The sequence below is a fragment of the Aquila chrysaetos genome, chromosome 4 (assembly GCF_900496995.4).
Source record: "Aquila chrysaetos chrysaetos chromosome 4, bAquChr1.4, whole genome shotgun sequence".
NCBI lineage: Eukaryota > Metazoa > Chordata > Aves > Accipitriformes > Accipitridae > Aquila > Aquila chrysaetos.
This window is the reverse complement of record NC_044007.1, coordinates 53964687-53991639: the sequence shown is the minus strand read 5'-3', so window position 1 is coordinate 53991639 and position 26953 is coordinate 53964687. Positions and strand designations below refer to the sequence as shown.

Sequence of the window (26953 nt, the reverse complement as noted above, 5' to 3'; positions counted from 1 at the left end):
ACTCTCTTCTCAGTTAGCAATGTTACAAGTTTACAAAACCCCCTAGTTATTTTTAAGTAGCAGTATCTCAAGTTGTCAGTACCCTCTGCATTTGTGTTGTCACTTGCAGTTCCATCTTTATGTCCACTCTGGCTTGTTATTTTAACAGGTTAACTGTACTCTTGTCTTCTATTCCTACAAGACCACAAATGATTTGATTATAAAGAAACAATGAAATTAAATTGTTCTACAGCTGTCTTGTCACAGATGTTTGTAATCATGTATAATATTTTGCAAGAAGGAAGTGTAAGCAAAGACTTTTTTAAGAAAATGCAAATATATTGTTTAATTCTTTAATGTATTTGTGTCAATAAAACAAAGGAAGTTCATAAACATTTCCTTACACTTAAAACCAGTTTCACTGCTAAACACAGGAAGTACCCATCCTTTTAAAGGGCACCATATCAGAGTTTCAGAAACACAAAATTTTCATCTTCACCATTTTGGTAATTACAGACTTTCAGCCTTCTTTTTATAACTGTCTAGAATTCTGGTCAAGATTGACAATAGATCTTCAGACATGAATTCTTCATAGTCTCTGTCAATTTTCACATTCTGTTCATCAAGATATTTCTAGAAAAGAGTTACAGAAAGTTTATTAGAACTATCATGGTCTCTATTGTACTGGTTCTGCTAAAGCATTTTAAGCAGTCATTGCACTGGTTAAGTGATTTCAGTTAAACACTTCTCTGAAGGATGTCTACCAGAAGCAGATTAAACCTGACAGGATGTTACTGCTGAAATTTAACGATCAATTCTGATTATTTATACCAAAGGTTTTGTCAACAAATTTATTTAACTAGAATCCACAGACTCAGTGCAGCAGCCCTAAATAACTGATACTTTATTGGAAAGAGTAAGTTCTAATTTCCATGTATTTACTGCAGTTGCAAATGTCTCTATAGAAAGATTTAATTCTGAATATCAAGATTTAGCTTACCTCTATAGATACTACATGAGTAGCAATCACTTCTAAAAGACGATTCAAGTTATCACCAGCTTTCCTGCTCTCTTCTGTTGTTGTTTGCATAACAACTTGATATCTAAAATTAAAGACACTCAGAAACTCACGTCCATAATTACAAAATTCCTGACATATAAAACAATCACTTCACCAAGTCTGATATATCGTCATGTTTAGCCATAATTTTTTCTATTAATATTAACTTGAACCAAGTTAGATTTGTATATTAATACTCCGAAGAAAAAGGACTGTATTGTGCTAACTGGTAAGAAACAAAGTACCTTAGAGTCAGAATAGTCTTTCAGACTTTAGGCTGCAAAATGCAGTTGTCACATAAGTTTGGAAACAAACTCGTTTCCTTACTACAACCAAATATATATGAAAAAAAGTTACATGGAAAACAGGAGTTCTGATGCAGCAGACAAACTTTCTAGCAAAATATTAAGTGTCAAGGAGAAACATCTTTCAATTGTGAGTTTTTGAAATTCACGTACTGAGATGGATACCCGCTCAACAAGGAATTTAATGTTAGGATTCAAGAAAATGTCTATCCTTAAAACACATAAAACCCAACATAAACTACACAAACAACTTGAAGTTATGGGCCTTACTGTCGTTGAAGATCATGCAATTCTTTTGTGGCTTCACTGAGACCTTCATTGACACCACTCTCAAGTAATTGTTTATGCTTCTCTAACAATTCCAGTTCATTTGCACATTTTTGCTCTTCCTCTTCTGCTTCCTGTAAACATAAAGAAAGAAAAAAAAAAAAAAAATTGCATAACTCAGGAATAATTAGGACTTTTTCCTCTCCTATATGTTACCTCATTACATCCTAATACTTGAATTCAGAATTCACACAAGTAACTCCAAACTCAGAACTAAAAAAAACCCAAGGACAAACCCCCCAAACCTAAAGTTGCAGGCATTTTCTGTATTGTCTTCCACCCAAAACCAGCCTAACCTTCCCTTTATTTCTCTAACCATATTTCAAGGTCTATGTTGCAGCTATTTTCCCATGAAAGTTCCTCCAAAAAGTGTTATTTACATACTTTAAATAGGTTAGAAATGGAACATCATGAACAATTGTTTCTAGGTTAAAAAAATAAAATCACATTTGAGTAAAGAAATTGCTTTTCCCCTTTGTGTCTGAAAGATGAGTAGAAAATGTAAATAATCATATCTCCAAGGAGAGTGACACTGCTAACACTATACTTAATACAATTAAATGCACAAAACCAAACTAAATTCTGCCATCAACTAAATATGCAATTCTGGTAAATTAATGAAACATCATCCCTCAAAAATAATTTTAATACTGAAGTCTTATGGATAGCATTTTAAAAATTACATGAGGAATTACATTACTATGTCATCTTATAATCATCCAGTTGCAACTGTGTATTTTATGAGCTCACCTTAAGAGAAAAGCATATCCAACAGCATAGATCAAAAGATAAATTTCAGGTGTTTTTGAAAGCAATAAACTAAATTAATTGCCTTCAGCCACCCAAGCAGGTATTAGCAATGAAATAACCCTGTTTTGTTGTTATAGCATAGGAGCTTGGATTTGAAAGAGCAGATATGTTAAACATTAGCTTAGTTCAAAAAGCACTTTTCTCCTGGGCACCACAGCTCCACAAAAGCCATGCTGTTAGAGAAGCTGGGAGGTACTGAAGCAGCTACTTAGTTGTTAACTGAGAGGGCTATGTTTTCTTGCTAAACTGGAAGTGAGGAAAAGGATAGGGACTGCTCCCCCACTAGGGAAGAAAAAACAAAGCAAGCAACAGTTTTATATCATTAAAATATTTAATGTGCTTTTAGTCAAATAACGTTTTCCTTAGTTTTTAATGTGATTAAACACGGTTACTAAAAACTCTAAGTGTATTTATTATATACAAACTGAAAAGACAAGGCAGATTCTGTTAACTCTAAAGTCTCCTTCAAGCACATGCTTTGAGGCATCCTGAGGTCAGATGATTGCCACTGCTTTTATTACTGGATGTAGTAACTTATGATTTACAGCATCTGCCAAAGTATGATGTCACATTCTCTTATGAGAAAGAGAAAACTGACTCACTCAAATATTTCTGAAGAGAATGAGAGAATCCTGCAAGAGGAATGGAAGGAGGCAAGGGCAGAGGTCCAGACAAACAAAAATGCAAACCAAAAACTTATGTATAAATATAAAGATTAAGGATAAGGATATCATTAAGGATAAATTGTCATCAACCTATAAAAAGTTCTACCTTAAGTTTCTGATGGTAAAGATCATCCAGCTTTTCAGCTTCTTCTTTCAGCATTTTCACACTGCTTTTCTTGTCCACTACCATTACATTCACCTAGAATGAAAACATGAACAAGAAAATATAATTCAAAAGGAATTCCAACATATAAATCCATGCCATCACAAACAACACATGGTAGCCCAGAAATATTTAAACTGGGCCAGGCTGGGGTGGCATTAACTTTCTTCATAGCAGCCTGTGTGGTGCTTTGTTTTGGATAAGTGGCTAAAACGGTGTTGGTAACACACCAATGCTTTAGCTATTGCTGAATAGCACTTGCACAGCATCAAGGCTTTCTCTCCCTCCCACGGCCTCTCAATGAGTACGGTAGGGGTGGGCAAGAGGTTGGGAAGGCACATAGCCAGGACAGCTGACCAAAATTGGCCAAAAGGATATTCCATACCATATACTGTCATGCTCAGCAATAAAAACTGAGGTAGGGGAAGAAGAATGGGGAAATAAAATTCTCTTCCTTCCAACCCATCCTGAACCCAGTATTGCTAAAAATCTTCCTGATGACAACTTGTCAGTGATGGTAAGCCACACAACAGACTGGAATGGGCAACTTATTAAAAATAAATCTTTCTGATGTTTGTGGTCAAATAGCTGCATAATCTTCAGTACAGGGAATACACATTATTTCAACCAACAGAAGGAGACCCTAATTCTCACAAAAACTTTTAGGTTCCATCATGATTAAAGCAATCTTCTCACAGCTTTCCTCCCCTCCGCCCTGCCCACAAAAAAACCCCAACCCAACAAAAAACCCCAACAAAACCAACCCAAACAAAAACCAACCCACCACACCACACTTAACCCATGCAAAAAGTCAAATAAGACCAGCAGATAACATTATGGTATCTTAGTCCTAATCTTCATTAATGAACACACCTGTTCCAAAGTATCTTCCAAAGTCATTTTCCGTTGAGTAGCTTTCCTAATTTCTTCCTCAGTCTGGTTTATGATCTCCATAAGGGGAGCCTGTAATATGTATGCAAGAAGATCTGGCTGATGCAATTTGTTAGTTTGAACTAAGATGTACCTCAGTACATCTTTTCCCTCTCCTGTTTTTATTTAGGCTGCTGTACCCTCCAATACCAAATTTCCTCACTATACTATAATGTTGTTATGGCAATGCATCATACAAGCTTTCCAATGAAGTTTCATGGAGAGGTTAAAAGAGACCTTTCCAACATTTCCAAAGAAACACACTTTTTGTGAGTGGTAACAGAAACATTGTGTTGACTCTACTTACCTTGATCTGAGTTCTGTATTTGACTAGGCAATTTGGTCCTGCTTCAGGATTAAATTGAATCTCAAAGTCATGGCCTTTGGAATTCTCAGCACTTACTGGAATTAATTTCAGCTTTCGAGCCAGTTTATGATACTCTGCCAGTTGCATTTCGATCTGTTCAGAGGAGAAAAGGGCAAAAATTGTAGAAGAAATACAAGTGAAAAGCTTTGCAAAAAGTATTCATACAGTACTTTAAATATGTTTCTGAGTTGCTCTGTACAAACATGATGCCATGTCATGCCACAGTATGCAAGAGCTGTATGTATTGACAGTCCAGCAGTTTGCATTGTTTGGATTAAGTACTGTTTTATGATTCTTTCAGAGTTTGCTCTGCAAGGTTTCTCAGTGTGCATGGGTGAGACTGAATGGTTTCACCTGTGGTTTTCCCTAGTCATCTGCCATATTTTTTCCTGCCTCAACTTTTTGAGGATTAGTTGATAGGCAAGGAAAGACATGCTTGGAAATAATCCAAATAACTAAACCAATGATCAGTCATCATGTTGACAGGCCTTCTCTCATTGGTTTTGACAAGAAATGACCCATGGCCACACATCCTAATAACAAAGTTTAACATGAGCATACCTCTAGACAAAGCTTATTAAATGCTCTATGTTCTGATTAGTGAGTGCCATTTATATGCAAACACCAAACAACATAAGTATTTTTTCCAGTTTTATGTGCTTCAGACTTGCACAGTATGAGGAATTTAAGTTAATACCAAGTGTTTCATAAAGCATAACCCTGCCAAATGCAAAATATACTTGAAAACTTTTTTTTTTAGTTCTCCATCTAGCAAAGCAGAAGTTTTTAAATCCTACCACTTACAGGACCACATCTTTTCATTCTGCTTGAGGGAATTTAATTTTCCCCTTAAAACCTATTAGAACGTCCACATAAGGGACCAATCTGGCCCTAAATGCATGCAGAGACATTGATTCAAAGCACTAGTTTTGCATTACTTCCTTGCTATGAAATCTTAACATTAGCCTAAAATTGCTTGTGTTGTCAAAGCAATTTCAAGCGAATGTTATCAAACCTCTTGATGCTGTAACAGTGAGCTGACAGTGGTGCATATTCTAGCTATGTCCCTTATGATGCAGAAAAAAAATGAAAATACGTTTCCATTATGCTCAAAACAGAAAAGGGAAAAAAGAAACATTTTTCAGAGAGATTATAAACAGAAGCCATTCTTGTCACTTCAGCCTGTTAAGACATATCTATACTGTTGTTAGATTATTTAGGGAAGAAGTTAGCAATAGTCCAAGTCCCAAGTTTAAGCTTGCATGATGAAAACTGATAGCCACCTCTCAGCATAGTAGGGTTTTCACATACCGCCTCTTTATTCCTCGCGTATTTTAGCTCCTCATTCCACAGCTGATGTTCTTCTGCTTCCACTTCCTTAGTCAGCTTGTTAATGGTTTGCTGCAACTCATTTCTCTCATGATTTATTCTCTCAATGTCCGCAACTGAATACTTTTGGTTATCAAAGATGTGCTGGAGCCGGGCATTCTCCTGCTTCATTGCTTCTACTTCCATTTCTAAGTTCACAAAACATTTGTTAAATGGATGTAAAATACCAGCCTATATAGTTAAATCTAAACTTTCTGTATTTTTATGAGGAAATAAAATCTGTATTTCATTACTCTAGCGTACAAACAGCTATCAGCCAAAAAATCTCTTTATTAGCAATCCATTTTGGAAAGTTTATTTGTAGTATCATCATACACTAAGTATCTCACTCTGTCCTGAAGCTGAGAATTACAATTACTTTCAACCTATTTCTAGCTTCACTATCCCATTTGTGACCAAGGCCTTCTTACCTGTTGTTTCAACTTCCTCATTAACGCCTTCCATTTTTTGATCAAGGATGGCTATATGAGATTCCAGATTAGCCAAATAAGCTTGGTATTTCTGGACATCTGCTTGAAGAGATGATTTCAGGTTTCGTAGTGATACTCTACGATCCTAGTAAATAGATGGAAACAACAACCACTATTATATTAGTCTAAAATAATGATCTGACTTTCCAGACAAGGCAATAGAGTAATTGGTCAACTTCAGTGGTATAAATATAAAGAACGTCAATAATTTTTTATCTCTGTGACAGTGAATCAAGTTAAGCATCTTTAAAATAATAAAAAAAAAGGCTGATAAGATGGTTTGTACCTCAGTCCTCGTACTTCAGCATTTAGTCTTTGATTTGCATTAGTTATTGCGTTAAGAAAGTTCTTACTACAGGTAATTCACAACTTAAGTATAATAATACACAAAGGTCAGATAAAACTCAGGGCAAGGAAAGCTGGGAATACAAGCAGCACATTTTGCACAGTATGCAGGAGTCTCAATTTGCCAGCTGTGCAGCCACTAAACTATTTTTAAACTCATGATGTATTAAAAGCAGAATCCATCTTTTCAAACAAAATAATTTCCCTAAAATATGTTGTTACCACCAAATCTCACGCTCTCATCCCCCAAGAAGTTCTCATACCAACCCCTTTTGGAAAAGGTAATGTTGAAGTTCAGAAAAAAAAAAAAATGGTACAAGTATTTTATTAGTATTTCAGCCAATGCAAGATCTCATTACCTGAAAATATCTGCACAATATCAAACAAATAGTGACTGAAGACTCCACAGTAAATGCCTTGTACTACAATGGAATAGAGTCTGTAATAACCTGGCCTAATTAAAATCTCAGAGCACTGAAAATGATTTTCCATTTGTTGTAATGTATCATGAGTATCTTTGTTTGATAATGACAATAATGATCAATAATAGAAAATTCAACTCCACCATATAAACAAGCGTAGACACAATTTACTAACCGGCTCACTTTCCTTTTCTTTTTCTAGTCTTGCAATCTCTTCCTGAAGTCTTTTGTTGTCAGCTGCTAAACCTTCTATCTGGAATTCATCTATATTAAATAAATCCTCTGTGGGGGGAGAATAAAAAAAAGAAATAAAAAAGAAGGGGGACAGTTACAAATTAATCTCACTGAATATCATCAGCTAATCTGAATATCTGTGCTTTAGCTTCAGCACAGTAAATACCCATTATGTGGACAATTATTTTAAACTGAAAAAAAAAACAACCCACACCCTAAAAAACAACCAACAAACCCATCACAAAGAAAATAAGCAAAACACCCAAAACAAACAAGTAAAGAAATGAGTTTTTCAGTTCTCCTGTCACAAGAGCTCAAAAATCACTCCTGTGAGGTCAGAGTTTGCAAACTCTCATACAGCCCACACTATAGATTAGTGGTTGTTAGATAAGTTTCATCTGTTCCAGCTTCACAAAGTAGTCTGATTTGTATACTCCTTTCTCATCCACATACTTCCTTGCCCTCTTGAGACATCTTTTCCCTTACTTCCCTCAAACTTAGCCAAACAATGTCATGATTACTTTTTCCTACTAATATCTAGTAACAGTCTGGTAGCTTATGTTTCCCCTCCAACTGATGGTTTAAGCTTGCAACAGAAGTGTCCTTAGTCTGGCTTTTCATAGAAGGGCACAGAAAGCGAGAACTGTGTTTCCTCTTTGTTCTCATATACTGCTTGTATTTCTGTAGGTAATGAAATTAATGTGTCAAAAAAATTAATAATTTTCCATTTCCCTGAAGAGAAACACAGGTGCATGCTGAATCATATGTGGGAACTTCACAACAGAGTTTGGAACTTGTGCAGACTGTTTTCAGAGCTTTTAGAAGCTGAACTTTCTTACTCATCAGATGTGCATCCTCCAGTAATACTTTTCTTTTTTTAGTTGTTAACTTTGTCAGACAGAAACAAGAATCATCTTCATAGATGGAATTTGCATCTGAAGAACTATGTACTGCTTTTCTGTCACAAAGCCATTAAAAACAACAGGGTTACACAGGTACAGATGACAGCAGAGCATGGCCTCTCTGTCAGTACTAGTAACAATGCATAAAAAGAAGATAATTAAGTCAAAGTAACCGAGAGGTACTTGGGATTTTCAGGTTCCTCACATCACTTTCACCTGTAAACTGAGCAAAACTCATGCTAGAAGAGAAACCAGTAACAATTAAATACTTCATTAAAACATGAAAACTTACTTAATTTTGACTGCACTTCTGCATCCACTTCTTCAAAAGTATCTCTCCCTTTCATGAAGAGCTCGTAGCACTTTACAGAGTAGTCCATGAAAAGCTGAAAACAATTTTAAAAGTTTTCATTTCAATGACTCAAAGGGCTTTAAAATATCTAGATAGTCTAAATCTACTCAACCAATGGAATTAAACAGAAACCAAAAATATCTTTCACTGGTTTGACTGCACTTCTGTAAAAATCAACTTTTATTTTCCTCCCTTTAAACATAGAATGTCAAGAGATTATATCCAGGCAGAAGGCAGCATCTAGAATTCACATTAAGAAAGGTCTGGAAATACTTGATACATTTTTCTGGGATACCTAACAAGGATAGTAGATACAGTATTTAAGAATTTATTATCTTGAGGCATATGATCCTCTCAGGCTAGTTTATGGAAACATTAGGTCTGTTTAACAGACCTCTTCAGTAAATATGACCACTATACTTCAGATGTGCAGATGTCAGAGAACTGATCTAGAATTAAAGAAAGGTTACCCAAAAAGAGTTTACTGGAGGCTTTAAATTACAGATCTTTCAGAAGCAATTACACCCGTATTGTAAATTTTGTTTTGACATATATGCATATGAATCAGTGTATAAACACACATTTAGTTTAAAAGCATTTTTACTTGTCAACTGTCAGGTTTGTAACCTTAGTCCAAAATTATGATTTAATTTGATTTTTGCAATTTTCTAATTAAATGTTCTGGCACATCATACAACCCCTTCCAAACATCTGCTGTGAGTTAACACTGAGTTAAATCTGAATAGTACTAATAACCTATGATAAATGAGAAAGCAAGCAACCTGCTGGATTTTTAAGTGCCTGAATTACATTGCCACCCTATTTTGTGGCTCAGAAATTAAACATTACAATGAATTTTTAAATGGTAAACTGAGTAGATACCAGCAGAAGCCAACACATTTATAATTAGGTCACTGTCTTTACACTGTACTGCTGTTAAACATGGAAGATTCAAGTGCTAAAGAGAAATACACCTGAGACACTACTAAGACAATTAAACAGCATGACTCCCTTTCTCCACAAAGGAGAACAGAAACAGTAGCAACTCCGAGAATAAGGCATTTCAATTTAATACCCAGTCTGCACCAATAGACTGGCCGTGATGCCTGCTCAGGCAACTAGTTGATGAGGCTTTTTATATAATGCTACTATACTTCCTAGAGAACTCTGTGAATATAAAACTGAACAGAATATATATACACAGATAAAATTGTTGTCATATATTTAAATTCTGTTGTTACAGCATATGGCAAAATCCACTTGAACAATTCTGATAATAATTTACTTTTTATGGTACCTTATTATGTACAATTCCATCATCTGTCTCTCCTCCCCAGCTCTGTCCATCATCAAACGATGGTGCATTTTCCCTCATAGCACCATACAACTGAAAGGCACAAGTGTACATACAAAGAGTAAGTGCGAATATCCCCATTAGTTTTCATATTAGTTTCACATTCATGATAAGAAGCAGAGTAACATCGGATTAGGATTTCAGCAAGCAGGGCGTAATAGTGCTGCTTCAGAATGGGACCAATCACATCAGGGTAAGGAGCCTGTGCTTAGTTAACTAAAAGCACTGATGAAGAGGTATTAACTGGACATTCAACACTGCCAAATTGCCTTGCTAAGCTAAACACGTCTTTTCAGCAATAAAGGATGGGATTTTCATGTGTGCCCAATTCAGCAGTGGTGAACTTCTGTCACGGATTCCAAATTTTGCTCAGACCTGAGCTGGCAGCAACAGAGAGTTACCACTATTAAAAAAGAAAGAAAAAACCCCCACCCAAACATCCTCCCCCCCCCTCCCTGCCCCCATACAACAATCACAGGACACTTGAATAATTGCTATTGAAAATTCCATCCTTAGACTTCAAATTTAAGAGAAGATGGCAGGTGTCACAAGAAGATCTACACTGAAGATACATGATTATGCCCATAAACTTTTCACATTTTTACATATGTGTAAGTTGTCATTTTCCCCGCCTTTCTCATACACAAATTTATCCAGTGAACAGAGTTTAAAAAAAAAAAATATCATCATAATATAACATTAAAAACTCAGTTTAAAAGTTACTAAAAGTAAGGTTAAGGGCTAGATCCCAGATGGCAGGTAAGAACACATACCATTTTGTTTACATCAATGTCAAACAAAGAGATTTTTAGAAAGCATTTAAGAGATCTGTATGGAAACTAACATTCCAGCCTGAAAACTGGAAATGTTTGGCTTAAAGAAGACAAATGCTACCTTGACACAATCAATTAACCAAACCAAAGCTGTCACGATCTGAGGCCACGTATGTGGTGCTCCCACTGTGTACATGGAGCTTTTTGACAAAGGAAAGGGGTACCTACAAGGTAAAAGAAAATATTTTTAATAGCTGTGGCAAACAGTGATGAAAACTAAACAGCACATTTTTACATGTAGGTCAAGGTACAGAAGGAAGAACAAACTCAATTGTACTTTATACAGTACATCAAAGGGAGGTAAGCTGAGTTCTTACAGCGCTATTTTATTCAATTATCATGGGTTTCTCATTTTGCGATTCACAGAACATCTCAAGTTGGAAGGGATCCATAAGGACCATCAAGTCCACCTCCCTGCTCCTCACAGGACTAACTAAAACTAAGCCATAGGACTAAGAGCGTCGTCCAGACACTCCTTGAACTCTGACAGGCTTGGTGGCGTGACCACTTCCCTGGGGAGCCTGTTCCGGTGACCAATCACCCTCTCAGTGAAGAGCCTTTTCCTAATCTCCAATCTGAACTTCCCCGATGCAGCTTCATTCCATTTCCTCGAGTCCTATCACTGGTCACCACAGAGAGATCAGCACCTCCCCACTCCACTGCCCCCCTTGAGGAAGTTGTAGACTGTGATGAGGTCACCCCTCAGCCTTCTTCAAGCTGAACAAACCAAGTGACCTCAGCCACTCCTCATAAGTCTCACCCTCAAGGCCTTTCACCATCTTGGTTGCCCTCCTCTGGACACACTGTAATAGTCTGATGTCCTTCTTATATTGAGGTGCCCAAAACTGCACACAGTACTCGAGGTGTGGCTGCACCAGTGCGGTGTAGAGTGGGACAATCACCTCCCTCGACCAGCTAGCTATTGAAGAAATGATTGAAGAAATGGACTTTTTTTTGCATATCCAAACATCAGGAACAATGAAGGCCTCATACAAAGAAAGTGTAAACTATTCCTTCATATACTCCTTAGCCCCTTCCTATTCAGCTTAGTATGTTGCCTTGGTCTTGGTAGCGGCCAGACCTGTGTCTCTCCTTCTGAAGCTACTATGGGAGGAGCAATGGGCGCTGCAGTACTACGGAAAAAGGAGTGGGTGCCCTGGGAGCACGAGGTGATTCATGATGAGACAAAGACCTCAAAGGAAAGGCAACAAACGCAAGGAGGGAGTAATAGTCCAATGGATGACATTTAGACTTCCAAACTGGGTGTTTAATCGTGAAGGATTTCCTTACACATAAAAACAAACTGATACACAGGAGTGCTGTTCTTAGAGGGCAAGATTCTTGCTTCTTGGGTCAAATGCACTCTGAAAACAGAAAAGCAGCTGGCAATCAGCTTAATGTCATGCAATTACAGAAAAGAATTTCAGAAAAGCTGCATATCAAAGTATTAATATTACCTACAAACACACAAAGGCTATACTGCTAATTACAGGCATTCTCTCAAAACCTTCTACAGATCAAGGAACACAGAAGTACGATTTTATTCCATCTTTAGACTGACAGCTGCCCAAAGTTATTTTAAGAACATAGGACAAGAAGCTACTGATAAACTGACAGTTCTAAATACACACTCGTGAGCCATTCAGCCTGAGAATTTTTTAAAATGAATTATTTAGGTCCATTTTCTAGCTCTCAAAAGACAACTTAAAGTGAGTTCTCAAAATAAGTCTTTTTATCCAAGAGTACACTCTGATTGCAGCAGAATAAAGGCTCTTGAGAGCAACTTCCTTTTCAACATTTCAGCTTGGTCAGCAGTTTCAAATGTTATAGGTCAAAACAAAGTTTTATTAAAATACTGAGAAGTGAACAGAACAGATTTATACCTACATCTAAGGAGCCCTGGTGCTTTGGCACCATCATGGGCTCGAATATACAGACGTAAAATACACTTCACTTTATTTTTTAATGAGACTGAAAATTCACCATTATCAACAGGCAGAGAATTTTTTTTCTTGGAAAGTGTTCGTGCATTAATGATTCCAAACACTTATTGCACAGGATTAGAAATAAAACACCCAGCTACTTACTGGGTTTTTTTTCATCTCAGTGGTCATTTTTATTATTTCCACCCCCTGCTTTGAAAGCAGAATTAGAGAAATTACAGGAAAAATTATTTCTAACTATATGAACTGGATCCAACATTCTGAAATTGTTTTAGTTCTTGGATTTTAACAGAATGAACCAGAAAAGTCTGTAAAAAAAATTTGTGTCAGTCTTTCAAAGTTTAATACAAATAAACATCATTAATTAGATTTTACATTACAAAGCAAGCTTCCAAGAGCCTATAGTTCTGCAAGTTCAAATATAAAATGTATAGTAGAGTCTGAGAATCAGAGAGTAAACTTAGAGCTCAACAGAAGTGAAACAAAATAATCACAACATTGTAGTTTCAGAGTCTCATCTGAATAAAGAAGCCTATCCATTCTCCCCAACTATCATGCAGAATTCTTAGCTTTTAAATTTCTAGCTGTATCATATCTATTTAGCACAACAGACTAACAATAATGATCTTACCCAAGCTCTTTAAAAACTCTGGGAATTTCCTCTTCAAATTTTGAGTCAGGCAGTTCATAAGAAGGACAGAGAAATCCATAGATAAAAGTGAAGATTTTTAAAAAGTCCTTAACAGATGGAGACTGTAGCGATTTCATGGAAACATTGTGGGCATAACCATTCTCAACAAGAAACTGAGAAAAAGAAACATGGGATATTAGTTACTAAATAAAATCTAAAGTTGAAACCATGAAAAAAAATATTTTCATTAGTATCTTTTATGCCTAATAATGTACATTTAGAATAAGTTAATAAGTTACCTCACAAAGCTGCTTGATACATTGTTGGATGAATGCCTTGTCATGAAGTGGCCTGGGATCCTTGATCTTTTCTGTACCGAACACACCATATTGACTGTTGCGTGAACCTCCAGCCCCACTAGTTCTAAGAATAGAAAACAAACAGAGTTCTTGTGACAACACATATAAAGAAGAAATCTCTTAATGTTTAAGTCACTACAATTGCTATTTTTATGTTTGTTTTGCATTTGTTATGCAAAGGGATGCCTGAAGGTTTCTCTTAATTTAGGCTGATTGGAAAAACATCAACCTGGAAGCCACAATGCACACATACAACAAAGGGACTATTGCATCCTAGATGAATATTTTCTTCAGTTTATTGAAAGAAATAAGAGTTTTATAGAGCAGAAAAATATCCCAAAGATGAAGAAACAAAATGGTGTAGGTGATTGAAAATAATGGGTGAAACATTTAAGGAATATTTAAAAGGAATAGATCCCTGCAACAGTGGGGTCCTATGAAAGAAGATAGCGGCAAGACATCAGAACACAGAAAGCCATGAACTGAGCTGAAAGATTAAAGAATTTTGGAAGGTTTGCATCTTAGAGAGAAGAAGAAACTAAGGCAGAGTGTACTGGAGGTATCGTTCTTCCTTAAATAGGCAAATATATTGAGGAGCTCTTAAGGTCTGCAGTGCATATCATTCCCAAGAGGAAGAACAGCTCTCAAAGCAATTCCTACTCCACAGAATTATTGTTTAGTGATCAAAGAGTGGAGGAAGGCAGACGTGAAGGTCTGCTGGTCTCAGATCCATTATTCCCTGTAATGAAAATCTGCCAAGAGAGAAAAATTACAAAGTGATGTGGGACTGTTGTTTTAATTTACAGTACAGAGATCTAAAGCTATCAATACCTCTTCCCAAAAAAGCTGACTTTTCTTTCCGAAGTTCCAGGTGTAGGTTTGCTCATGCTTAGCTTCCCAAATGTACCTCTGTCCTTCCTGAGGGATAGGGAGAAGGATTCAAGTGACTATTTCTACCATTTCATCTTTTGCTCACGTGAGAAAACTATAAACACATGCATAAAAGCCTAAGAATCTTCAGCATAACTTTTCTAAGATGCTGCTAACTGATTTTAATGCATTATTTGTCCATTATCAAAACTACTTCTGCAAGAAAATTTATAATATACATTTTATACACACATGCACCCAGCAACCTCCTAAGAAATATGTAAGAAAGTGTTACAATTTGAAATGTCATGAGTATACAAAGAGATTAAAGAAAGTTTTTTGCAGAACGGGAGCGCTTGTGCACACATCCGTGGCTGCAAGGAGTTTTCTTCTCGCTGCTCCCATTTTTTTTTAGAGTTGCTACTTAAACACTTAAACACACTACAGTAAATCTCTTCAGAGTTAGTTGTATATACCTGTTCTTAGCAAGATGATCAGCAACACTTACATCTGAGGTGTTTGAAGACCCATCTTGTTGTTGTCCTGCACTCTCAGTGCCATCATAGATTGCCGACCACTGGTTCCGGCAGTACTTGAGCTTCGTCTCATTGTGACTAAATCGTAAATCACAATCTGTCAGTATTGGAAAATCCAGGATCTAAGAATATTTGCTTTTTTTAAACATCACAATGACTTTTTAAAGGGTCAGAATAAGCAAGTAGATCTGTACTTTGGACCAACCAGTGTGACAGTTTTCAGAAATACGAAATACTTGGTTCTCAAAAAAAAAAAGCATGTCAGACTCCAGAACTACAAAGCAGCAGCCACAGCCCACAGCCTTTCAAATTAATTATGTTATTGATGAAAGTGCCAGTGCTTGTTCAAAACCTACTATTTTGCCTTTATTTATATCTGGTCATTTCTAACCTACAGGTTCCAAAAGCAAAACAGCTTAACAAGTTTTTCAGTCCAATCAGCTGGGAGAAAGGTGACACGAATGTGACTACTGTTTCTAGCACTTCAGCCATCCATTTATTCCTTAGCCATTAGTTCTGAGCCTGCTTATTAATTTAGCAAATGATGTCACAATATCATAGCACAATAACTGGGAAGCTTATTCTGAGATAATATTATGGCTATCTTCAGACTACACACACACAAAATACAAATGAAACTGGAAATATTGAACTGTCCCCACAGTGGTATTAAGTGGGATTTTGAGGTAAATAGAATTAACTCTGCAAAAAAATGCCAACTTTTGCCTTCTACAGAGGATCTATTTTATTTGTGGGATGGGCTCAAATGACTAAATTATAACTAATCAAAAAACCTTCATTACAAACATTACCAAAACACATCATCAATATAAACTGCGTTTCACAATCACACTTCTAGTTCCACTTCTCGCAAACCATGACAGGAATTTAGGTTAGGCCCACTTTGTAGGGCAGTTTATGCATGACCTCATTTTCTCTGGGGAAGAAGCTGCATTCTTCCATCACTATACCAGGGATCCACCGCAGAGAGCGTAAATTGTTTTCATAAACATGCCAAGCGACCAGTTTAAGAGCAAAGTTTGCTAGAGTGAACACGCCAGCAGAAGAAAGGTAGAGTGCTGCAGAACTGGGCACAACTACACCCGCTTTCATTAACTGCGCGTTTAGGCGGCACCAAAGGCAGACAGGGAAGCCGGTAGCGCCAGCGCGCCCACACCAACCGCCCGACGCTCCCCACCGCCACAGAGCCCGACACCCTCACGGCCGTGGCTTTCCCCCGGTGCGCGGCCTGCCTCGCGGACGACCGCCCCCCTCTGCGAGGAAGGCCTGCGCCGCGGAGAGACCCTTCCCACCAGCCCAGCCGCTGCCGTTACCGTTACCGGTGCCGACGCCTTCCTCTCAATTTCAAATCCGCCCGCCGAGACGTCACGCAGCGCGCCGCAGCGCCGCAGCGGTCGACGTCACAGCAGAGCGACGAAGAAGCGGGATAAGGCATGAAGGGACGCGGCAGGGCGCGTCGTGTCGTTGCTTCCGCTTGCCTGGCCCCTCCCCCATCCCCCACAAACCGCCTGATTCCCCTGGAAGTTCTTAGGAGAAAAGGTCGTGGCTGTACAACAAGGTGGCGGCGCTGATGGGGGACGGAGCAGCGGAGGTAAATGTGTGAGGTACTGCCGTGCCGTGGCAAGCCGCGGGGCTTTTCTCCGCCCACAGCGAGGGACAGGCCGGAGGGCAGCCCCCTCCCTCCCTCCGCGCCGAGCACCGTGCACCGTGCACAGGCTTCAGCAGCCCTCTCCTCCCCTCTTCTCTCCGCCGCGGCGGTGCGGAGGGTGCTGCGCCGTCAGGCCGCTCTTCCCGCCGAGCGGCGGTGGGATGTGGCGGCGGGGGGCGGTTCTGGGGAAAAACCCGGGCTCCCAGTCCCTGTGTGCCTGCGGGCAGGGGCACTGGGGCCTGGTCTCTGCTGCGCTGGTGCCGCGGCTGGCCCTGTGCTTGTGCCCCTGCTCCCGAGTGCTGTCAGACATACCTAGTCTTGGTTCGTGTAATTGCTGTGCCATAGTGCTCTTTTCTAACTTGTTGAAAGAGTTATCTTAGAGTAAATCTATACTGTATAAAATGATAGAAACTTATTTAAGACTTGCTTACTAGAGAAAAGTGAAATAGGTATGAAACAGAAGTCATGATGGGGAAACCGGCTGAAGTCTGAAGTTTCTGCAGTGTGTCCTGTGTGCGCATGGACATGTCGGTCAGAAGATAGGTGCTACTTTATTAAACAGTGATAGTTCTGAAAAGTGAACTCTTAAAAAAATTCCCACAGGAGGAGTTTGCTCCAGGAAGTGCGTATGATTACTAGGTACGGTCTCAGGGAGTTGATTTTTCTTCCTGAAAAGGGGAGCTGTGATGTCTGTGGTACATCGGCTGACAGCGGGGTGGCTCGTGGATCATCTCTCTTTCATCAACCAGTGTGGCTATGAGATCTGTGACTCCTTTGCATACCCTGGTGGTGTCACCCTCGATACTTCTGTCATATCTACTGGAGATTGTCATGCTACTTCTACCTTTGCTGCCACCTCCTCATCAAGAGATGGTCCTATTCCTGGCCCTGGAGATGTGATAGAAACAGAAAGTAGAACAGCAAAAATGAGATACATGTTTCGGGAGGAGTTCTTTGACGTTTCTAAGCCCCATATAGCTGCAGCTCCTGAGGAACAGCAGTGGCAGGGATGCACTGAGGTGAGTCTCACAGAAATAAAGGCCAGCAGCAACAGAGAGGAGCACCGAGAAGGAACCAAGAGTGGCATCAGAGATTCTGTTGCCAGTGCTAGGAAGGTATGTTCTTCATAATACAGTAAACTACAGTAATCCCCTGGTAAATAATACGCCACTAATATTGTCTTGCACATTTCAGTTTCCTGAGGTTATGTAGGAGAGCAGGAACTTGTCCACAATAGATTTCAAGATGCACAGATAACGTAAGCGCTCATGAGGATATTCTTGTGTCCCTTATGTCAGTAATGTGCATCCTATGACTCTAAAGCAGTGGCTTGCTCACAAAATCTTCTGATATTGGTTGTCATCAGGCACTTGAGCTGAAACTGTGGTAGTCAAGATTGTGCAGATTAACAAGGAGGGGAGGACAGTATGAATTTACTTTCAATCTGTAGATTGTTCAGTACTGTTCCTTATGGACCAAAAAATATAAAGAGTTGCAGGTCTAAACTAACAAATGTAATCATGAAGACATAGTTAATTTTCTCCTGTTATTGGTAAACTGCACTTGGCAGCTGAACAAATACTTTCTAGTATGGGCGCAGAGGAGGCATGAACGTGAACTGTGGCATGCACTAGCTACCTTCAGATCCCAGTGCCATGAGTAACATAACACAGCTTTAAGCCTATGTACCTTGAGAATGCCTACAGCAGCCTAGGTATTTGGAGATCACCTTTTTGCTAATTGGTCTTACACTTGTGATGGAAAAAGATGGAAAGTTTCTTCTGCTTTTAAAAGTTAATCTGTACTTCAGGTATGTGTGGTTATTTTATTCCTTTCATCATGGAGTAATGTGGATTTTTTTTTTTTCATTGCTTGCTCATTCTGCAGAAACGTAAAAGGAAATGTGTGTTCAACCAAGGTGAACTGGATGCTTTAGAATACCATTCAAAGGTAAGTCTGAACAAAAGTATGTTTTGCAAGTACATGAAACCTGACTTTGGGCATGTATGGAGTGCAAGACATAATTGCAAACAAGTTCTGTTCTTGTAGCTTTTTCCACTAATGGGAAGGTACTCTCTCCATTCCTTAAATGAATAAGTGCACACAGAGAATGTCTTCTGTGTAGATACATATGAAACAAACTGAACATGAAACTGTAGGTGAGACATTTTGAAGAGCTGGAAGCTGCATTCACAAAATATCTTTTATTGCTATGGGTAACTGAGCATTATATAGTGATGAGTTGAGTATTAGTTGAACAGGAAGTGACTCATTTGAAGTAAACAGTGTAACCTATTCTGAAGATCAGCTCATCTTTAGTATATCAGGACGCTGTGCTGAAGTTACTCAAAGCTCCTCTGACCAAATGCGCTCCAAGATGTCTTGTTCTGCTAATGCGAGAGAATTTTTCACTCTAACATTTTACTTTGTTGTACTAAAGCATCATGAATGAATTAGAATTCAAGTCTCTATTTAGGCTCGCATCAGTGATGTACTGGTGAAGTTACAACTGAATTACACTGAAGCATTTTAGTAGATCCTAGAAATGTAATCTGTGGATCATGTTTGATGTATTCTTACTGCTTTCCTAAATAGTGATATGAACCTGAACTAGGACCTACGCTTGCTTTCTTTCCTCTGACAAAGGTGCTAGTCATATTTGGCTTTTTGTTTAATTCTGTTCCTCTTGGACTATGTTTAAATGACTAAATTTTTCTTCTACGTGGCAACAATTTTGTAGTAAACGTGCCGTTTGCTATGATACAGGGTAGAGGTCCTGTAATTATTGTGAATAGGCTATGCATGTGCAGAATCACCTTAAAGGAGGGAACTTTGAAGCTCAACATCAAACAGAGGTTTATGAGTTTGAAAACCTTTAAGCTAAAATAAAGTAATTCACAGTAGGAATAAGGGAAGAAATGAAGAGAAGTTTGATGTCTTGGGGGCCGTGTAACTTCAAATGATTTTTGGTGATTATGCAAAAAAGACACAGTTTTGAAAAATTTGTGATCCCAGTTAGCCTCCGATACCATTCACAGATTAGAATGTATTGGTTTTTACTGTATTTGTAGTGTTAAAGGTTGTAGCTCTGCAAGTCAGTTCAGGTTATTTTGGCACTTGTATCTTTAGAATCGTTTTCAAAAAAAAAAAAAAAAAAATTTGTGTCTGTCAGTGAAAGTAGGCGTTGAATCCATTTATGAATTTCAGTCGGAGTCAACACAGGGAACAGTACAAAATATGCTAAATTCCTTCAGCAGCCATTTGTTAAAACTACTGTTTAAATTGCTTGATAGTCAAGAGGCTTTGTCCACCTGCGAAATAACACATGGGTGTAAGAAGAAAAGCCATCAGCATTAATTCAGCTGTACAACTTTTAGCATTTCTAAAGATATATTTATTAATTCTGTTTAAGTAGTATGAACTTTTACTATCACAAACCTAGGTACTTAAAAATTATGACTTTGTCCCCTCAGATGTCTAGATGGTGGTGCTATTAAAGAAATTATTAAAAAACCATATCCTTCTCCCCATATTAATTTGGAAATTGTAATAAAGAGTATTTTGTAAAAACATCTGTAAAGTTGAGGATTCCATAATTATGAGCTTTAGAAACCGTAAGTATTTGAAACCATTAGTAACTGTGATAATTTGCCACTGTAACTGGCAATATTGCTGTTCTCAGTGAACAAAAATGCCCCATTCATAATTAAAACTCGTAAAGGCTCAATGATCTGGGAATAAACTAGTTCTCTACATTTTGCAATGAGAGCATGCTGAAGTGAATGAGAGTGTATGTAGATCCAAGAATCTTGTCTTCCTGGACTCACTGGCAGGTTATTTGAGAGGTGTGTCACTTAGAAAAGTTGCAAAACCAAATTCTAATAATGTAATTTGATTTCTGATTGTACTTCCATATTACTTTTAAAATGCATAAACTATTGTTTTTCAAAGTGAATTAAAATGTGGGAAAATAATGATTTTTAGATCCCAGTATACATATCAATTAAAAATATATTTATGGGCACAGTAACTTGAAATTAGATTAGAATTATAACTTATACTTCAAATTATAACTTTGAAATTTATGTTTGTTTGAAATAATAATATTCCACCTCTGTTGTCTGTGAAATGTTTTATTCAGTAGTCTCTCACTCTTTCTTTTTCCAGGCTTCTAATTGTTGTAACTTTACTGAAAATACAACAACAAAAGTTAGCATGGCCTTGTTATCATGCCCTTGTAGCTTTTGAGTCAATGATCTCAGTGTTTGGCAGGGATCCTCTTCCCGCTCTGCAGGTTGAAAATGTTTTGATTTCTGTTGCATTCCCTGATCAAGTAGATACTTGAAAGATTGTTTCTTCTTCCCTTGTTTTTTTTATGACCATACAGGTCAGGAACCTCATTTGGGAAGGCACATTGCATTTAGTCCAAGAAGGACTCAAAAGTGGTTTTCTTCACCGCAATACTGCAGAACTCAGTTGCAGGAAGAATGTTGTTCCTGGGCACATTGGCTGTGGGTTGGCTGAATTATGTGAAATGGCAAAGCAGTTTCCAGCTGTGAATGAAAGTGACCATCAAGCTGTACATGTGCTAGATGATGAAACCTCTATTCCAGAGCAGGACCTGCTTTCGTGTGTTACAGAAAACAGCTCAAATTCTGCAAAGATAGTTGTGTTAATGGGGCAGAAGTACTTGGTGCCACCAAATAGCAGTTTTCTTTTATCTGATATTTCGTGTTTACAGCCCCTGCTAAGCTGTAAGTATCTTAGGCACTAGAACTTACCACTTCTCTCCTGTCTGAGAAGGGCATTTAATGTCAAGATGACTAAGGACTCAGTGAAGAGATTTTAATATACAGCATCACACTGATAGGAAATGCCATTGCAAGCTTTCAAAGTGGTATTTCTAACTTTGTGCAAATAGGTAAGGGTTTTCAAAGAAATCTTGAGTGGTTAGGAGCTCATGTCATGGGGGGATTATCTATCTCCATGAGGCTCCTTTAAAAATCTCAGCCAAAATATGACAGTTTGAGAGCATGTTCTGAGCCACTGTCAGTACAGAAGTCATATAAACGCGTTAAATTGGGACTAGCTATGCTTCTGGGTCCCTGTCCCACAGAATGAGGCTTTAACATAGGTAAGTCCATGCTGATGTGCTGCTGTTGGGGTGGTGTTCATGCTGTCTTGGTTTTTAGCTAGATTAGACCATGGGAGAGGGATGAGATTATGCACCTTAAAGCAAGGGTTCCCTTACAGATTCATCATGTTCAGCGGCAGGGTCTATTTAGATTGGCATGAACTGATTGTGAAATCAAACCCAGTCTCCCCCAGAGAAGATAAATAACAGTTTGAGAGGCTGCTGCCCCTAGCTGGAGGTGAATGCCACTTTAACAAGACCATGAGTAGCAAACATGAGTTGACTTCTCAGCTGCTACATTTCAGCTGAGAGTATTGGCTTAAGCCAGAATCAGTGATGGGGAAATGGTGGGGTTTTAGAATTAGTAACTCCTCTGTAAAAGTAAATCAAAAGCTATCCAAGCCAGTATCCCCAGCCTTAACAGGCCATGCAGAAAGCTTTAAGTTGACAACATGTGGCAGTCTTCACTGTACTTCATTGTTCCATTAGCTTTCAATTTGACCATTATTATTATTATTATTATCAGCAGCAGCTAAGCTTCATCAGACAGTCTTATAGGAAAGATGTTGCCTGTGAGCAAGAGCTGGGCATTACTGCTCTTCCCTCTAATCAGTAATTTTAGATTGTTAGTTATGTATGTTTCCTCCCTTCTAATGTGCAACTTAGATGTTCACTGATTTTTTTTATTTTTTTTTTTAATTAAGAAGACATGCAGGAGGTGGAATCTTATTATCCACATAATAATTTTATATTTGAAGTCCAGAATTTAGCCAGTTAGCTGTTTTCAACTGTATGAAAGAAGGAAGATCGCTATCACTGTGCTATCACTATGCACAGCTGTTTGGATTCTCCTGGAGGTCAGAGAGCAGTCCAGGAAATTTGAGAAAATGCTTTTGAAGTAACCAACAGTGAATGTTAATATAATGCCATGACTTTAGATTTTTTTTTTTTTTTTTTTTTGAGAAGGTCTACTGTCCATTTTAATTACTGTTTTTCTTCTTCCCTTTCACCTGCCGGAAGAGAAATACTTACTGCTGGTCAGCCCACTGTCAGGATAACACCTCCAATGTTAATAAAGGAATAAGATGTAGAAAGCACATTTAACGGACATTAAAGATTAAGCTGTTGTTCTTATTAGCTATTTAAATAATTAGCATGAGACTCAATGAAGGAACAAATATGTTCTGTGGAAAAAATAAAATTGGAGAGTCCTGGTTTTTTTATGGATATGTCCTGTATCTTCTGTCCTCCAACTAAAGTAAACCCAGCTTCTCCCGTGAAAACTCTTTCAGTTCTATTCCTCTTGTCCATTAATCTCCATTTCATATACTGAGTCTAGCGCTCGGTCTCTCTTCACCTCCAGTAGTGCAAAACACAGTTTTGCAGGGTTTTTTTTCCATGGCTGGTTTGTAGCTCTGCGTGTCCCAATTGGCTTGCTGAAAGATCAAACAGGACAGGAATCTTGTGTTCAGGGCTGCAGCCTTTCACTCAGCTGGGTGCCTTATTACATAGCTTTTGTTAGGAAACTCAGAGAAATTTTCATCTTAGACTTGCACTCTGCTATCAGTTTTTTTCTGTGTAAGTCCCCAAGTTGTTCAGAATTTCTTGGAGGGATCTAACACAGATCACATAAACATCCTTTCCTTAGGTAATCAGCCCAAAATTCTCTGAGGTATATCATTATCTGAATTAAAACAAGCATGCTGGAAGCTTTTAACTTCTTATTTGGAAAGAACAGAAGAAAGTTGTGAGTTTGCTGCGTAGTTGGCTCTTTAAATGTTGTCTGTATGTGGGTAGTTAAGCCTTTATGAGTTTTAACTAGTAGATTTATTTTAAAACTAATTTACTGGCTTTTTTTTTTTTGTAATTTCACTTCCCAGACAAGAAAAAATATGATGTAATTGTGATTGATCCACCATGGGAGAACAAGTCTGTTAAAAGGAGTAACAGGTAAATTTTACAGTAAAATCAAACAAACTGTCATCTTAGCTTACAATGGGTAATTAACATTTTAATGTACTGATGCACTCCAAGACCAATAGAACTGTGAGACTGTAGCTTAAACTAGCAAATATTTTGGCACATGCCTACCTTCAAGTCTATGAAATATCTTGGGGATTTCACTGAAATGGCTTGGATACTTTGCATACAAAATATTTGCAAGAGTAGATTTTAAATTACCTAACTGGTGAGAGAATGTTAGTCCTTGAGACCTATAAGGAAAGTCTGGAGTCAACTGTTTTGTAAGGCCCAGATCATGCAGATACTCATTTGAAATTATTAGCGTTAATTCAGTGGGCATAGAGCTGGATAAATAAGTATTTCCAGGACTGAGGTTTTTAATTATTTTTTTTTTTAATTTGAGCTGTAGTTTGAGCTTCAGTCTGATGGGTAGAAGAGAGAAAGTGATAATGCAGCAGTAAAATCCTCAAGTGCAATAGGAACTTTATGAAGTCATTAACTTAAAATTTTTATGGGCTTCCTTCTCCCCTGAGTAACATCAGGCTTATGCCAGTGGAGCTCTCTTGATTATCATAGAATTGTACTCATGTGAAAGAAGGACAGACAGAAAATAATGGCCTTACAACTTTCTAGAATAATGTCTACTGTAGCTTTTGAAGTTTGTTATGAAGATATAATTTGAAGATGCAGAGACTGATTAGTAGGTTTTACTTTGAAAGCCCTACAGACACCTCTAGAAACTCAGAGTTAAACTCATTCAAGTGTCTTTTTTAACTATGTAAGTTACTCAAAGGAAAACTGTAGTTATTCACAAGCATGAATTAGCCAGCAAGACCCCCTCTCCCTTACAAAATAAGGGCCAAATAGTGGAAGAGCTATCACTGCTGTTAGTTACCTTGTTGACGGCTAATCTTTGTTAAGCATTTGACATCTGGGTTGTGAATCTTGTTTTCTCTGGACAGGCTAGTCCAAGAATTATTTTGAATTTTATCCTTGTTACCTGTTTCTCACTGTTTTTCTCACTGTTGCATTGTATAGGGATCCCAGGTACTCTGATGGTGGCTGTTGATTCCAGTAGGCAGCGTGCCAATGTTTTTGATGCTGCAATTTTGTAGGTTCCATGAATTGCAAATCACTAATAGTGTAGAGTAGCATCATGAGAAAAATGGTAGAACAGGACAGAATCTGGAAAGCATACTGTCTTCACCTATGTAGCATACAGTTAGCTCAAAAATTTGCAGAACTGTTCTGAATAACCTAGAGAACTTTTACCATGAATGGTAATTTAAAAATAATGAATAAGTTCTGCAAATAATTGGAGAAGTGATTACTCTTTTATGACCTTTTAACTTGCCAGTCAAATTAGTGTTGCCCTTGCACTTGTAAATGACTCGGTTGTCATTCTCATTCAGAAGAGGGATTGCTTATTATGAAAAGTGAATAATGTTACGTTGACTAAAGAGCTACTTTTCACTAAATAGCTTTGTTCTGGTGAAAAGATGAGAGTATTGAATTACATATGATAGTTCTTAAATTAAACATGGGCTTTTAGACTTCTTCAGAATCACAACTCGTAATACTTTATTTGGGGGAATAGTAGAAATATGTAGTTAAAGGTTCTGCTCAGTAAAACTTAAGTACATACACTAATGATTTTCTAGCAGATTCTATCAGATTTGGCCACTGGGTGTCAGTCTTGATCCATTTTTATCACTTGTGTTGTCAGGAGATAATTCTTGAAATGTCTTGGCTGTGTAATTTCTTTATCCATTTGTGTTGCTTTGCAATTTTTATATTTGGTATATGTTAACGTGCTTTCTCACTGTATTGGCATATAGATACAGCCACTTGTCTTCATGGCAAATCAAGCAGATTCCTGTACCAGCACTAGCTGCTCCAAATTGTCTTGTAGTCACGTGGGTGACTAATAGGCAGAAGCACTTACGTTTTGTTAAGGATGAACTTTATCCATATTGGTCTGTGAAAACACTTGCTGAGTGGCACTGGGTAAAAGTAAGTTCTCAATTTGTTTTGTTGCTTTCTTGGAGACTGAGAGGGCTTGCACTATGACACTTTATATTCTTACACTTTGTGTATTTACTGCTATGTGCTTTTGTATTTCAAAGGTATGGTATCATCAGTATCTTCCTTTTGATCAAAGAAAATGTCTCGGAAAAAGTTGTGTATGAAAATCTTCCACTGTGTATTTTTAACTCCTTTGTGTTAGATTACTAGAGCTGGAGAATTTGTATTGCCTCTGGATTCTTTACACAAAAAGCCCTATGAAGTTCTTGTATTGGGAAGAGTTCAAGGAGATGTAAAGGAAACCTTAAGGTATGCCAGGATATTTATGGTAAATGTCTTTTTTTGAGGCTGCTAGGATTCTCTTTGTATATATCACTTGTTCATAATATAATGTCCCAAAATCTTCTCTTGGCATTGTGATAAATGAATTTAGTCTCAAACAGGATTCCAATCAAAGTTTACAGTTTATTAAATGAATAAAGGCAAGCAAACAGCGCTGGGTGCGTCGGGAGTCTCTGCTCTACCAAGATGCACACTGTGAAAAACAACCCAGCTTCTTTTATAGTCTAACATCAGTTACATCGTGTCCTTCCAAAAGACTCTCCACCTCCTGGTTGTGCAGGTGCAGTAGTTCTCCTAGAAACTTCTCGAACTCTCCTCATTGGCTGAGGGGTCTTCAGTTCTCCTAGAAACTTCTCGAACTCTCCTCATTGGCTGAGGGGTCTTCTGTACAATGTATCTCCGACCAAGCTCCTCACTGCTCGGGCATGACAGCAGACAGCCTGTGCAACAGGCGACACCCTGCACAACAGCAGCTGTGGCCATCAAAACCCAAGCAAGTTCACAACAGACACCTCCCCCCCAACAAATGCATATAACAAATTGCTTACACACTGCCACTTCAATACACCCTCTAT

At 38.0% G+C, this 26953-nt stretch overlaps 2 protein-coding genes across 11 annotated transcripts in view; one reads left to right on the top strand and one right to left on the bottom strand.

Annotated features, from left to right (window-relative positions):
- Positions 1–312: 312 nt before the first annotated feature.
- Positions 313–16743, bottom strand: NDC80 (NDC80 kinetochore complex component). 4 transcript variants are annotated; one of them, XM_030011335.1, is made up of 17 exons: positions 16587–16743; positions 15219–15324; positions 14672–14758; positions 13781–13904; positions 13482–13654; positions 10969–11071; positions 10018–10107; positions 8661–8754; positions 7408–7514; positions 6406–6550; positions 5918–6123; positions 4547–4699; positions 4183–4272; positions 3253–3345; positions 1615–1745; positions 980–1082; positions 313–612 (listed from the first exon to the last, which is right to left on the bottom strand). In XM_030011335.1, exons 2-17 carry the CDS (start codon positions 15317–15319, stop codon positions 490–492), a joined length of 1923 nt encoding a protein of 640 aa, XP_029867195.1. In that variant the 5' UTR covers positions 15320–15324; positions 16587–16743; the 3' UTR covers positions 313–489. The 4 variants fall into 4 exon arrangements, with proteins under 4 accessions (XP_029867195.1, XP_029867194.1, XP_029867193.1 ...); XM_030011334.1 differs by having other exon boundaries at positions 16581–16652; XM_030011333.2 differs by lacking the exon at positions 16587–16743 and adding an exon at positions 16174–16541 and having other exon boundaries at positions 15187–15324.
- Positions 16714–26953, top strand: part of METTL4 (methyltransferase like 4) — a 25317-nt gene continuing 15077 nt past the window's right edge. For 2 of the 7 annotated variants that reach the window (XM_041122973.1, XM_041122974.1), the window contains exons 1-6: positions 16714–18030; positions 18803–18865; positions 21303–21669; positions 23930–23999; positions 25850–26024; positions 26239–26345. In XM_041122973.1, coding sequence (XP_040978907.1) covers positions 17602–18030; positions 18803–18865; positions 21303–21669; positions 23930–23999; positions 25850–26024; positions 26239–26345 — 1211 coding nt within the window. In that variant the 5' untranslated portion in view covers positions 16714–17601. The remainder of the gene's footprint in view (positions 18031–18802; positions 18866–21302; positions 21670–23929; positions 24000–25849; positions 26025–26238; positions 26346–26953) is intronic. The other 5 variants (XM_030011340.2, XM_030011338.2, XM_030011341.2 and 2 more) reach the window with 5 other exon arrangements.